The sequence below is a fragment of the Triturus cristatus genome, chromosome 2_2, assembly GCF_964204655.1.
Source record: "Triturus cristatus chromosome 2_2, aTriCri1.1, whole genome shotgun sequence".
In the NCBI taxonomy this organism is placed as follows: Eukaryota; Metazoa; Chordata; class Amphibia; order Caudata; family Salamandridae; genus Triturus; species Triturus cristatus.
Genome location: NC_140582.1, coordinates 898,798,350 through 898,813,522, shown reverse-complemented (window position 1 = coordinate 898,813,522; position 15,173 = coordinate 898,798,350). Strand labels below are relative to the sequence as shown.

General features: G+C 46.7%; 1 protein-coding gene across 1 annotated transcript in view; it reads left to right on the top strand.

The window, feature by feature from the left end:
• LOC146862924 (uncharacterized) overlaps window positions 1–632 on the top strand; it is a 110,355-nt gene extending 109,723 nt beyond the window's left edge. Inside the window, exon 3 of the mRNA XM_085643125.1 lies at window positions 616–632. Coding sequence (XP_085499251.1) covers window positions 616–632 — 17 coding nt within the window. The remainder of the gene's footprint in view (window positions 1–615) is intronic.
• The last annotated feature ends 14,541 nt before the right edge of the window (window positions 633–15,173 follow it).

Sequence of the window (15,173 nt, the reverse complement as noted above, 5' to 3'; positions counted from 1 at the left end):
AGTAAAACTGCCCGTTAAGTACGGCTCCATCGTATCACAGGTTTTAAGGATCACGTATTTTCTGATACTGGGTTTCATAAGCTCCACCCCTTCTCTTTGGGCCACCCTATCCAAGAAAAAAGCTTGCTTGATTGCTACCACGTCCCCCTTTACAATCCCGCCTGGGTTTTCAAACAAATTCAGACGGCCAAGCCTGAAAAAGCAGGATTTCAAATATTTTAGCCAGGGGACGCACATTGAATTATCCTGGGATACAAGGTCTTTCACAATCAGATGGGTCAGCGGTATATCTTTATTTAGCCACAAATTTACCCAGCAGATCAGTGGTCTTAGGGCAAATATATCACATAAATACTTTGTCCCCAATTCTTCATGAACTGCCATATTCGATGTACTAGCGGGAACACAGAGAAGACGTTTAAGAACATTGTTTTCTGCAACCTGTAACTGTTCTCCAGTTACATAACCCCATAATTTGCTGCCATATACAGCGGTAGCTACTGATTTGGCATTATAGAGTTTAATCATTGCATTAGTTGGCTTCTTCCCCAGTTTTGTTGCAAGATTAAAAATAGAGGCATTTACCCTTGTAATTTCCCCCTTTTTTTTATCCAGGTGAGGGCCCCAACTAAGCTTGGAGTCGAATAAGACTCCAAGATATGAAAATGATTGTGTAGTGGGGATTGAAACATCATCTAGTTTGAAAACAAAATTATTTTTTGGTTGGCGGCCAACATGCATAATATATGATTTGGCATTATTAACCATTAAGTCTCTGTCAGTCATAAAAATGTTAAAAGCGTTTAGGAGAGCCTGAAGCCCCTTCTCCGTTCTAGAAATTAAAACCGCATCATCTGCGTATAAAAGAACTGGAATACTCCGCCTGCCAACTCTAGGGCAGTCTGCCTGTACCTCCTGGAGTACAACATCTAGATCATTAATATAAAAATTTAAACGAAATGGGGCGAGAATGCAGCCCTGGCGTACTCCCTTCTTAATGTCAAAATTACCGGTAGGATCCCCATTTGCAGAGTACCTAACATTGGCACTGGTATTACTATGCAAGTCCACCAAAAAATCAACAATCCCCCTATCCACACCCTTCTCCCTCATGGTCTGCCACAGCCTTCCCCTGTTAACACAGTCGAAGGCCGATGACAGATCCATGAAGGCAAGGTGAATAGTCCCCTTCTGCACCACCGTATATGTGCTCAAAACCAAAAAAAGATTGAGGCACTGAGTTATGGTAGAGCGACAACTGCAGAAACCGTACTGAGAGATTGACATAATATCATTGTCAGCCGCCCAACATGACAATCTCTGCAGCAGGATTCTCCCCATAATCTTGACCATAGAATCAATCAATGAAATTGGACGGTAACAAAGAGGGTTGCCCTTGTCTCCTTTCTTAAACACAGGGACAATCGTTGATAATCCCCAAGCCATAGGACAACCCACTTTAGCAGCTGCATTAAAAACTACAACCAAGATGGTGCCCCAGAAACTCGGGTCGGACTTATACAAGTCTGGAGGAATCCCATCAGGTCCTGGAGCTTTCCTGGCTGTCAATCCCTCTATGGCCTCCATAACCTCACTTCTATTGAACTTAATAGTATCTCCCTTAACACACAGTATTAAGTTAGATTTTACAGGGAGTACTGAATGATACAGTTGTTTAAAATGAAGTTCCCACTCCTCTTTGGTTATGCAACAAACTAGCCCATCACCCGGGTCTTCTACCAGAAATGGTTTTTTAACTAGCGCCCAGAATCTAGAACTACTTTTTAAGGTGGCGGGGTCAAGTTTCTCACTCCAAGCCTCCTCTCTTAGAGTTTCCTTATGAGATGCAATAACAGATTTATATTTTTTCCTGCATAGTCTTACATCCACCTGATTTCTCGGTTTGACTGCCAGGGCTCTCCTAAGATTGCGAGCGGCTTTAGAGCAGTCATGATTAAACCACCTTGGGCCACCTTTCTCCATATTATTTACGGGGACCAACATCAGCTTGGACATCTTCTCCGTCAGGTTTTGATATGCAATAAGAACCTGCCTTGGATCTCCCCCCTCATATGTACAGGTCTTTATGTCCTCAGTGCATTTATCTATAACATTTTTATATAATCGATCTTGCGTGGCCATTGACCATTTAAGTCGCCTCCTCCCATCAGTTGTACCCAGCCTGCCTGAACTGCAGATCTGTTTTTCCATATTAATCCAGGGTCCCTTTAGACGGATTGTCAAGGGATTATGATCACTAAATTCACTATGAGCTATATTGAACGAATCCAAGAAGGTCTGCATTGGCACTGAAAAAAACATATGGTCAATAATGGTGCCCCTGCCATGCCCTTTAAAGGTAGGAATATCAAAACATTTTGAAGGATCCCTAAGTGTCATAGCCAAAACAAGATTTAGATTGTTCGATAAATCATTACAAAGTTCCCCATCTGCCGTGTTGTCCAGATGTAAACCACCCAGGCGCTCGCACTGTAGCTCTGTTAGATGATTCCTCAGAGGGTCACCACACGGGTGCACATTAAAATCACCCATGATCATAAGGTTGGGAGTGAAATCCTTCATAGACGTAGTAATAAAAACATGCAACGCAGATATTGGACTAGACGTTGTGCTAGCATTAGGAGCATTATAAAAATTCACCAGACCAGCCGAACAGTTTTCACCAGTTAAAACTAACCCCATCATTCCAGAATGATATGATGCGATTCTACGAATCTTGCAGGGGAGTGTAATAGAGACAAAGGTCACCAGTCCCCCCTTTGGTCTACCTCTGATTGATGGTATAGCTGGCACATAAAAGGCCTTATATCCTTCTATAAAAAGGTCACACTCTACTGACCAGGTCTCTTGTAAACAAATTACCTTGAATTGCTTAATATAATTAACCCAATTGACATCCGCCAACTTAGCAGCCAGTCCCGCGATATTCCACGAGACATTACTGGCCAATGCTTTTCCCTGTAAGTTTTCAGCGGATGCTAAATCATCTATTACTTCAGTACCCTGGCCCGTATGTGCTGTATGTCAGTCACACATCTCTAGACCGGAGAGCACTTCATACCTATTCTGTGTATAGACATTAGACCCATGGTGGTAGTGGCCAACAGAATTAATCCCGTTCTGAGTCTCGGCAGCATTACCAGACCCATATGATTTTGCAATGTTATATACAAATTGTGTGTTCAGCAACGGGGTCTGAAATTCAGCCGCTGAGCTAATTAACTTTTGTTGTGGTGGATTTTTGCACAGATGCGCATAAAAGTACCCTAGTGGACGCACACATATACTATTCTCGTCATATATAAGTGCGGATGCTCTTAAAAAAACAGTTGCCACATGTTGGGGATGTTTAAAATTCACAACAATACAATCCCCATTTCCTAACTTTTTTGACGGGCCTACCCAGTCCACCCTCCTTACTGCCATTATCTGATCAAGGAATGAAGTTGGGAAGCCACAGTTTTTATTAAGCCATGCGACTGTCTTATTTTTGAGTGAGTCATGCGATTCACCATACGGTGAGGCAGGATGGGAGCCACAGGGTGGAACATTAGTTAGGACTACCACATACGGTGCACAGTCAGGTGGCAAGTTAAGATAGCGATTGCTCCTAGAAGGCCTATGATCTAGTCTACTCCTCGGGACTATGCTAGGGGCTATATTATGTTGCACCAGCGGGGCAGGAATTGCTAAAGTATCTGGGGTAGTTAGAGCCTTATTCACAGTGGTGGCTCCTTCAGCAAAATTACGAGTGTTACAAATGTTCTGATACACTTTATCACTCATCACGTCTCTCAGCCCTCCAGCCGTAGCCTTAACCTTGGCCCTTTTGCTTGTGACTGCTGCCATATGTGTAGATACAAGTCCACCAAGCCTAGCCACCTCCGCAGTCAGGATATCTATCTTAATAATCAGAGGTCTCATCATCTCCTCTAACCTCTCCTCTATCTTTGCCTCTAGATTTTTAATAAGAATGGCAAACTGATCAATAATCATATTAGCACCGCTTTCAGTATTTCCAGTAAAGACGAAGGGGTTTATGGTTGGACCGGTGCAATTTGACTGATCCAAGTCACATCTTTTATTGTTATATTTGGTCCCCCGTTTAGGCTGCACTTTCCTGCAGTTTCGCACTGGCCTTGAAACTAATGGCGCTTCCTCTATTTCTTCACTTGCCATGTTGTGTTGGACTGTGTGAACCTCCACACTCACCACCGTTGGCACCATTACATTTTCTGTGGCTGTGTTATTCGTAAAATCACACTCGGTGTCCACCACTGGTAAGGGCAACTCCACCACGACCGGTGCTGGGCTCTCCCTCCCTAGTGAAGCACGCCGGTCGCTGTTAATCTGGCTTACTCTCTTCACCAAATAATTGTCAATAGTGCCCTGGCCGGGTGCATACGTTTCATTTTTAGATCGACATGCTGAGCAAATAATGATGAAATTAAATTTAGAAGCAAAACTCACAGTGTATACCCCGATATATTTCAGTCTCACACAGTATATGAACTACAACAGTCAGATAGAAGCAGACTAAAGGTGATGATCCAGTCTCGATTGCAATGAGCCCACAATAAATCACACAATATCACGATTTAAATACTTGCAGCATAGAATGACTCCTCCTGGCTTAGGGGGGTGGCCCGACCCGGCCTCTACCGGCCCCCAAACGGCCACACAACGGCCCGCCCTCTGCCCGGGCTCAGCCCGGCGCCGCTCGCGCGCGTCCCACGACGCGGAGGGAATCGTTCCAATTTAGCGCCTCCAGGCGCGGAAGTCGTCGTGGGTGGGGGCGGAGCTACTGGCGGGAATGCTGGGCTTTGGAGTTCTAGCCCTCCTGCGAGCGTCACCAGAAACAGCAGCGCGGTAGGGAGCGTCCACCCTCCGCGCACGTACTGCAGCCCTCTCTCTGCGCCCACCGACCCCAGGAGCAGTTTTAGCAATAGTATTCCTTGGCTTCAGCGTGCGACAAAGTACACCCGCTCTGCCGAGGGAGTCGTTCCAATTTAGCGCCTCCAGGCGCGGAAGTCGTTGTGGCTGGGGGCAGAGCTACTGGCGGGAATGCTGGGCTTTGGAGTTCTAGCCCTCCTGCGAGTGTCACCAGAAACAGCAGCGCGGTAGGGAGCGTCCACCCTCCGCGCACGTACTGCAGCCCTCTCTCTGCGCCCACCGACCCCAGGAGCAGTTTTAGCAATAGTATTCCTTGGCTTCAGCGTGCGACAAAGTACACCCCATCAGTGCACAACATCATCACTCAGGAACAATGCACAGACAACATACCACAACACACACAAGAAGTGCACCATCACAGAACAACACAGCCACATCAAACAAACAACAGGTGCGCAGGCAAAAAAATCACATAGCAAACACAGCAGGACATCAGGGGATGCACACCAGGCAACGACAAGGCTGCATACACACACAGCCCTGCATGCACAACAAGTAGTATGTGCCCACAAGTATACCAGCCCCACACAGACATGAGTGACAGAACATCAACCCACACAACACCAATCAGCATAGCACAAAGACAACAGCACACCCAGGAAGTGAAGCAATAACACAGCCAACACACATACATCCAACACAACACCAACAGATGCACAAGTCTGGGACACAAAGGTGGATACAACTTGACCAGAGGACTGGGCAGCACACACAGTTGAACTGCATAGGAGCAACCATGACTGCCAAACAGCACAAGAACATTACATACAACCCATTGGGGTAATGCCCTGAGTGACACATTGATCCTGGCCAAAGAACTGTACCACAAAGCACAGTGTCACAAATGAAGTGATTGGGAGGCACACACACATGTAAACCAAGGGGACAGCTGACATCAAAGTGAAGTGTACTGCATGTCAGTAGGGGACATGGCAGGAGTGTACCACTCGCGCTTTACAAATGTGGATTATTATTACCATACATAAATAGACTGAGTGCAGACCCACAATGGGTAGGCATCTGAAGCACAGATAGGGGATGGTATGACACCACACACAACATGCCACACTGGAGGCAAGAAGGCACCATGTGACAGCAATACATGAGAAAACACAACCACAATGGCAGTGTGGAGCAGCAGGTCTGCACAGTCACCACAAACAGTAACAAGACACATGGATGATCAACAAAACACAACACTGACTTGCCAGTCACACAATCTGCATACTCGCAAGTGAGAAAAACAACAAGTAGGAGTCAGACAGAACTGCAAGGACACAGCAACACACTGCACAGTGCACAACATATAACTCACATATCTGCATACAACCACATCCACAGGGCTGAACAATGAAAACAACAGGCATACAACTTCTGGCTGACACATGTGTGTAGTTGAGAATGCAGGGGCATGCACACATCAACACTCCCAATAAACTCACCCCCTGTACACTGCACATTTCCTGACCATCCAAGAGCACAGATGGAAAGTAAGCCATGGGACTAGGATGACTGGCCATCACAAGATGACCACACACATACACCACTGGGCACACATAAATGAAGATGATGACCCTGGCCAGTCTGCCTGCAATACTGTGGATAGAAGCCCACTCTGTGATGGCAGTGCCCCCCAACCTGACATGTGTACAATATAGCCAACATGAACAAATCAAGAAATTACTACTGCTTCCCATTAAAAATTGACATAATTGCCCCCACAAGTATCTGGGTCAGGAAACACTAAAGTCCCTGTCACCCCTGTAAAAAATAAGTGATCCAAAACATTGACTATGTTGAAGTGCCACACAGACCATGTGGCACAGTAAACCATATACACACAGTAAAATAACTTTATTCAGTAAGGACACTGACAAAATAGACAACAGGGTAAACTGTCTTTATTTACATATTGCACGGATAGGCACCATGAGAAGAGAAGAGCAAGGCACAAAATACAAAGCATGTCCATGAGAAGCTGCACAGGCAAGGACAAAACAGCAGTGAACAATAAGGCCAGCGGCCAAGGCTAAGTGCAGAGTATGTCCATGAAAAGCTGCACAGGCAAGGGCAAAACTGCAGTGAACAACAAGGCCAGTGGCCAGGGCTAAGTGCAGAGTATGTCCATGAGAAGCTGCACAGAGAATACTTGAACACAGCTCAGAGCAACAAGGCCAGTGGCAAAGACGAAGTGCAGGGTATGTCCAGGAAAGGCTGCACAGGGAATGTGTGTGACTGTACCTTTCCATGGTCAGCAATACAGTCAGGGGGTAACAATGTGCAGTACAGGCCCACCTGTGTGAGAGACAGGTGTGTGAGGGTGACAACCACTCAGACTTGGCTGTCAGGCGGACTGGGAGCTGGCTGTCTTTCGGGGACTGTTGGGGCACTTGAACGGGGAGAGAGCGGACCAGCTGAGGAAGAGGTATCAGTGGCTTGGCAAGCCGTAGGGCTCCTTGGACCAGGTGGTGTAGTGGCACGTGGAGGTGGAGTCATGCAGACAGGAGACACAGTGTGGCTGGGAGATTGTGGAGGGGTGCCTTTCCAATTCTTGGGGATCCTAAATGAATGGCTTGGCTGACTCTGGATCAATAAGAAGTGGTGTGGACACAACAGGAACACTCACCACCAAAGCTGCATCAGGCGCAGATGCTGGCACCCCCTCTGATGATGTGCTGAACCCAGCGGAACCCTTTGCCTGGCTTCGCCTCTGCCCCCCACTCCTCTGTTTACTAGGTGTCACCCCTACAGTGCCCTTCTTCCCCTGCTTCACTGGGCTTGGAATGGGAGGCGAGGTGGTGGGTGAATCTGCCTTTGAGCCCTTCCTAGGTGTACCCTTGGTGGCATGCACCACCTCTTTGGTGGGCACAGAAACTGTAGGCTTCCCTTTGTGAGATGCTTTAAGGACAGGAGAGTCCTTGGATGGGGATTCCTCTGAGGCATGTGTGCCTGAGGTCTGCTGCTTTGCTTTTTATACCCTGGTGTTGCCGGACAGGCTTTTCTCTCTGTGAGGATGGTGTCTGCACCCGGGACCGCTTGGGTTGCTGCTGCTGTGTGCTTCATGTGCCGTATCGGGACTTAGATGTATGTGGACTGTGTCACTATCGTCAGATGTGGCCACTGCTAGGGGGTTGGACAAAGGGACCGGAGCTGGACTGTGAGTATGTGCCTGTTGAAGGGCAGAGGTCACTGTGGAGGACAAAGCCTGGACAGTCCGGTGCAGCCCACCCACGTCTGAATGTATGCCCTCCATGAAAGAAACCATTTGGGCCAATTTTTTTGTCGTGGTCAGTGAAGGCATTGAGGAAAGCTGTCTGGCCTACACACAGCTGGCACAAAAGGTCCACAGACTCAGCACTGATGGCAGCAGGGGGAACAGGGGCAGGGGCAGCTGTGCCAGGGGTGAAGGACACTCTTCCCCTCTTACTGAGGCAGACAGGGGTAGCACCAGAGGAAGTGGCTGGGAGGGTGGGCACTGGCCGCTGTGTGGTGGAAGATGATGCAGTGTCCCCGTTCCCTGTGCCCACCAACATGGATGCATCCCCACTGGCATCAGATGATGTGGTAGTCTGCGTCTCAGGCTGGGATTCCTCCAGCAGACTCCTGTCCCCCTCTGAGGCACTGGTGACATCTGTTTCACTGGGCTCCTGTGCAGCTGTTGTGCTAGTTTTACCCCCACTGGTGTCTGTCTCCCTGTCCCTCCTTGACCACAGGAGATGCTGCATGAGAGAGAGAGATGTATGGTGTGGTCAGTGGCAGCAACAGAACAAACATATGCAAGCAATGCATAACAAAAGATGACCAAATCTACATGTTGCACACCACCCTGTGCAATCACATTGTGCCAACTCACCATATAGACTCAAACATTGCACGGAAACTGGAAAATTAGGCATGAGTGAGCCATGTGATGACCACACAGCACAACACCCTGCTTGTGGCTCCGTTCAACCAGACACACAACTAGCTCTGAGCACACCTAGGGACAGTATGGGGGCACACTACTTGTTGCCACTGACAGATCTGGATGGAACAGGAGGGGACAACACAGACACAGACTACAACATGACAGTCCACAATGAGCTCAAAGACTGGTGCACATTGTTGCCAGATGTCTAGGCCTCCCTAATCTGGGTGCATGAAATGGACGCATTGATGAAGGCACACTCAGATCGGGAACACTGCAGTTCTCTCCATTGGGATTCCCAAGACTACCCCAATGCAGAAGAAACCTGAAGAGCACAACTCAGAATGCAATGTGAATGCACAGCATTCAAATTACCTCTGTAAGTACAGGTATGGCAAATACGTGACACCGGCACCCAGCCCGGCAGCCACTTACATGCCACTGCATCACACTACCAACATCACATAGGCCAACACTGGCACAGGCTCTGTACACATGCAGGCACAGCCAAAGTCACCCTCCCCAAATGCTCACCCCTGGCTTGCTGCTGATGCTCCTTCAAACGTGCATCCAGCTCAGACTGTGTCACCGCCAAGATGCACCGCATTAGTGGTGTAATGCTGTGATGTCACGTGCCAAACGCCCAGTGCGAGGAAGCAGCCCAAGGTCATCTCCACCACGTTCTTTGCCAGCCGGCTGATGTCGTCCCATCTCTTGTGGCAGTGGGTGCGCCGTTGGTTTAAGACCCTCAGAGCTCACACCTTGGCTGCAATGGCCCTCCACACGGCCTTACGCTGGTGTACCTTGAGCTCCAGGCATGGGAGATAAGAGGGGAAAATGATCAGTGACACAGTGTTATGTACCAATACCTATCAGTATAGCAGCAAGATACAAACTCATCACAAATCCAACAATATGTCTATCAGAGACTAGAGTACATCTCACATGGTACATCTGCATGGGAAAAGCTGATGTAAATGCATGCAGGTGTGAGGGGGAACACAGTCCCTGCACATCTCTCACACATGCAGGATGCGAGCACTGAAACACCTATGTAGCCTCCCCACATCTCCAGTCCATTGTTGGGTTGAGCAACACTTACATCACATATCAACCTGTGTCTGGGGGTGGACTCACTGTATCCAAGCCTGCGCAGCCCTCAATGTCCCTACCCTGTGAATAGATAACTGTGTCATGGATGTCACATTGAGGGACATGATCTCACAAATCCAAAATCCTCATCACAAGGCCGGTTGTATGCAATCTACAGTGCTGAGATGGCCCATAGCTGGAGTGTAAGTGAAGTGATGTGGCCTTGTCTTTGTAGGCGGGACTGTGCTGGCCAGGTGGGCTCACGCTGACATGGACTACAGGGGCACACACAGCCATTCAGCCAAGCAATCACTGTCCTGACTCCTGCATGAACAACCTTTTGCGTCACTGTATGGCTGACAACACAACACAGGTCACTCATACATACATGTGCAGGCAGGGAAACCTGTGGCATTGGGTACACACACCTTCCCCCTGGAGACAGCAAGTTAGGCAGTGCATGACACAACCCCACACTCTCAGGCACATACTGCATCAGTCCAACTACATGTGTGCCCTCTGCCCTACCTCCCACTTTTGAGGACTTACCACGACATTTGGGGCACCATATAGCCTTGGGTATTGTGTGAGCACCTCGTCCACCAGGACCTCCAGCTCCTTGCTCGTGAAGGGATTGGCACGGATATTCTCTGTCCTTGCCATCACTGTGGACATGCGACAACAGCGGCAGAATTGGGTAGTAAGGGGCCTCATTCAGCAGTTCCTGGAGGCAGCAGCAGGTGAGGTGCCTCAGGCAGCAGTTCCTGGAGGCAGCTGCAGGTGAGGGGTCTCAGGCAGCAGTCCCTGGAGGCAGCAACAGGTGAGGGGTCTCTTGCAGCCGTTCCCCTGGAAGCAGCAGCAGGTGAGGGGTATCTGGCAGCAGGCTCTGGGAGCGGTGGAAGTGTGAGGCTCACTCCCACACATATATAGACCCCTGGGGTTGTTTCAAAGGTGCCAAGCTGGAGCATTTGGTGGTCCAGGTCTGCCTCTTTCAAATGCATCCAATGACCGCTTCAGCGGTGGCACAGCACGCCTACCGCGATCTTCAAAATTGCATCATGCCACCACAACCAAGGTTCCCATTGGCTGCAAGGGCATGCTCCATGGCGGTGACACACCGCTGGGGTCCGGTGTGCGCTAGCGCGATGGTGCATCTTTCAAATGCATCAAATGACCGCCTCCGCGGTGTTGGAGCACACCTACTACGATCTTCAAAATTGCATCATGCCACCGCAATCAAGGTTCCCATTGGCTCTAGGGTATTCTCCATGGCAGTGACACACCACGGGGGCCCGGTGTGCGCTAGCGTGATGGTGCATCTTTCAAATGCATCTAATGACCGCCTCCGCGGTGGCGGAGCACGCCTACTGTGATCTTCAAAATTGCATCATGCCACCGCAATCAAGGTTTCCTATTGGCTCTAGGGCATGCTCCATGGAGGTGACACACCGCATGGGCCCGGTGTGCGCTACCGTAATATGGGTGGCGGAGCATGCCCACCGCCAATTCCCCATGTCTCCATGCCTATCACTACTGCACTTGTGTGAATGGGGGGTGCTGGTGACACACACCGCTGGGGCCAGGTGGCAGCTACCATGATATGGGCAGCAGAGCATGCCAACCACCATTTCCCCATGTCTCCATGCCTATCACTACTGCACTTGTGTGAATGGGGGGTGCTGGTGACACACCGCTGGGGCCAGGCGGTAGCTACCGCAATATGGGTGCCATACAATGGCAATGGCCATCTGGCAAACATCAACAGTGCACAGTGCCCACATGGTCAATGGCACATCATTGTGCACATGATGCCAATGTTCCATTTACTCCACTGGTGACTACACATGCCATGTTTGTGTATGTGATTTTGTAGATTGGCCTGTACCCCCTCACATGTCACAAATAAATGTGATGGTCCCGTAGGCAGGACCATGTTGTTCTGGACTCTACAATGTGTACACATGTCAATGTGTTGAGGTGCAGTGACAATCACAGCAAAGCTCATCTCAATGAATGATGATCTGTTTAGTATGGCCTCTTATGTCTGCTCATGCACACAATCGTCATTTGTGCGCCAACTGTGGTCATTGTGTTGTAGATGTGTGCTAGGTTGAAATGACACATGAATGTGTGACAGGTACAGCAGCTAGGTAGAAGACAGTAGGCTTGATTTGTTACGCATATGCTGTATGCTATCCTCCTAGGCGTGCCCATGTGAAATGTGGCCATATCCCTAAGGTGCATTCACATTGACCAAGGTGGTGTTTGAGTTACTTGTTTGTGTAAGTTGACAGGTGTGCCCTTTGTGTACCTGAAGGTGTCCCTACATGTAAGCTGGTCTGTAACTCAATTCTGATGTCAGTCATTGTTATCGTTGTGTCATCCAGAACGTGAGATGCTGTGCCCATATCATGATGAATTGCATTGACATGTGTCCACTTTCATCTAAACTAGGAGGAGGACAAATCTGCTTCGTCACTTGACAGTGCTGGAGGACATGGAGGATGTGGCGATCATCCGGGAATGCGGTCTGGATAGAGCCACCCTAAAAACCCTTTGTGATATGTTGGAGCTCCACCTGCAGCCTCGCCGGAGATATCCAACAGTTTTCGCCCCATCTTATAAGGTGATGGCGGCACTGCATTTTTTTGCCACTGGATCGTTCCAGCAGACTGTGGCCAGCGCTGGTGGGATGTCACAACCGATGTTCAGCATGGTGCTGCGTGATATTCTGTCCACCATGATGATATACAAGGACAGATATATCCATTTACCCAGGAGTGCTGAATTACCAGCTGGGAAGGGAGACTTCTATCCCCTTGGACACATCCCCCATGTTGTTGGTGCCATTGGTTGCACCCATGTTGGGCTTGTGCCACAACAGGCAAGTGAGCACATTTACAGGAACCGCAAACATTACCACTCCATAAATGTGCAGGTGGTGTGCCCGGCAGATATGATGTGGGTAAACAGACATAATATCGATTTAAAAATATCGACAGGACAGAATATCGAGTTTTTAATATAGAATGGACAGAATATCGAATTTCCAAAATATAGTGGTGAAGAATATCGAAAATCAGGTAAGAAATATCGATTTAAATAATATCGAAGTAAGTAATATCGACAGTAATAATATAGTTGTTAAAAATATCGATTTTTTTTTATAGTGTTTTAAGTGTTAGTATATATGTTAAAAGTATGTATTCATTTTGGAATGTATGTCTGAATATTTTTAAAGTAATGAATTTTATGTTATTTAATTTTAGTGTAATTTAATTCCGTAGCGGGTTGTGGGATTATAGGGGAATAAGGTGGGAAGTAATTTAATTATAGTACTTAAAATACTAATTTTTAGGAATTATGAATTATTTTTAAAGTAATTTGGCGTTTTACTTCTGTAGCGGGTTGTGGGTTTAAAGGGGAATAGGGTGGGAAGTAATGTAATTATTATGAGGTAATTATTAATTGATATTGAAAATGAATTGGTTGTTGATTAATTATTAATTTTTAAATAATTTGTATTAATTGGTAATTAATTTGTATTAATTGTTTAATTGATAATTATGTTAATTGTATTAATTTATTATTTGTAGCGTGTTGTGGGTTTATAGGAGAGTATGGTGGGAAGTAATTTAATTGTAAATAATTAATTACAGAAATAATTTTTGTATATTGATAATTAATGTATTATTAATTGGTATTAATGGTATTTATTAATTTTTGGTATTGAAAATTAATAAGTTGTTAATTAATTATTAATAGGTAAATAATAAAAAAAATTGTATTTATAATAAATTAAGTATTAAATATTGTGTCATTGGTAATTAATTTTAATACTTTTTTTGGGTATTAATTATTAATTTATTATTAATAAAATATTAAATTATTATGTTCCCTACTATTGCACTCACTGGAGTGGGAATAGTAATTTTTACCCCTACGCTAGCCAACGCTTTCCCTACTATTGCACTCACTGGAGTGGGAATAATAATTTTTACCCCTACGCTATCCAACGCTTTCCCTACTGTTGAGCTCTTTGGAGTGGGAATAGTAATTTTTACCCCTATGCTATCCAACGCTTTCCCTACAGTTGCACTCACTGGAGTGGGAATAGTACATTTTACCCTCCCGCTATCCAACACTTTCCCTACAGTTGCACTCTCTGGAGTGGGAATAGTAATTTTTACCCCTACGCTATCCAACGCGTTCCCTACTGTTGCACTCTTTGGAGTGGGAATAGTAATTTTTACCCCTACGCTATCCAACGCTTTCCCTACTGTTTCACTCAATGGAGTGGGAATAGTACATTTTTCCCTCCCGCTATCCAATCCTTTCCCTATTATTGCACTCTTTGGAGTGGGAATAGTAATTGTTACCCTCCCGCTATCCAACGCTTTCCCTACTGTTGCACTCTTTGGAGTGGGAATAGTAATTTTTACCCTCCCGCTATCCAACGCTTTCCCTACTATTGCACTTACTGGAGTGGTAATTAGGGGTGGGCGGAATTTGCGGAATTAACCTTCGCAAATTATCGCGAGAATGTTTAAAATTATTGCAAACAAGCAGAAATATCGCGAAGATGCGGAAGTTTTTTTCCGGCATGTTCGCGAGATTTTCTGCATGGTTGCGGGTCGCCAACTTACCCATGTGGTTGCTTGTGGGCGCGGCCATCTTGTTTTGAGTTGTTCTCGCGGTGCATGATCGCGAGAAGAAAGACGTGATCGCGCGACGCATGACGTCACTGCGGGCGCGAACTGTCGCGAGACAGCGCAAATGGCTAAAAACAATACAACATCTCATGGAGAACGCGACCGGATCAAGAAAACTTGTCGGCGAACGCAGGGATTCAGGTAAGGCGATCGCGCGCGCGCGAGAATGTATTATTTTACAGCGCGAGCAAGAAACAAATTATCGCCAAGCTGCGGAAACCGGAATTTTTGACATTTTCGCGCTCTCCGCGGAACGCAAAAATGTCAAATTATCGCAATTTCCGCTAACGGAACAAAATTTTTGCCCAGGCCTAGTGGTAATAGTAAATTTAACCCACCCGCTATCCTACGCAAAAAATATTGAATATTTTTTATTAATATTACGTTAATATATGTATTCATTTTTTTTTTACTTACATTAATTATGTATTAATGTTAAAGTTATTTAAGTATTTTTAAGTATGTTTCAGTTAATTATATGTATTATT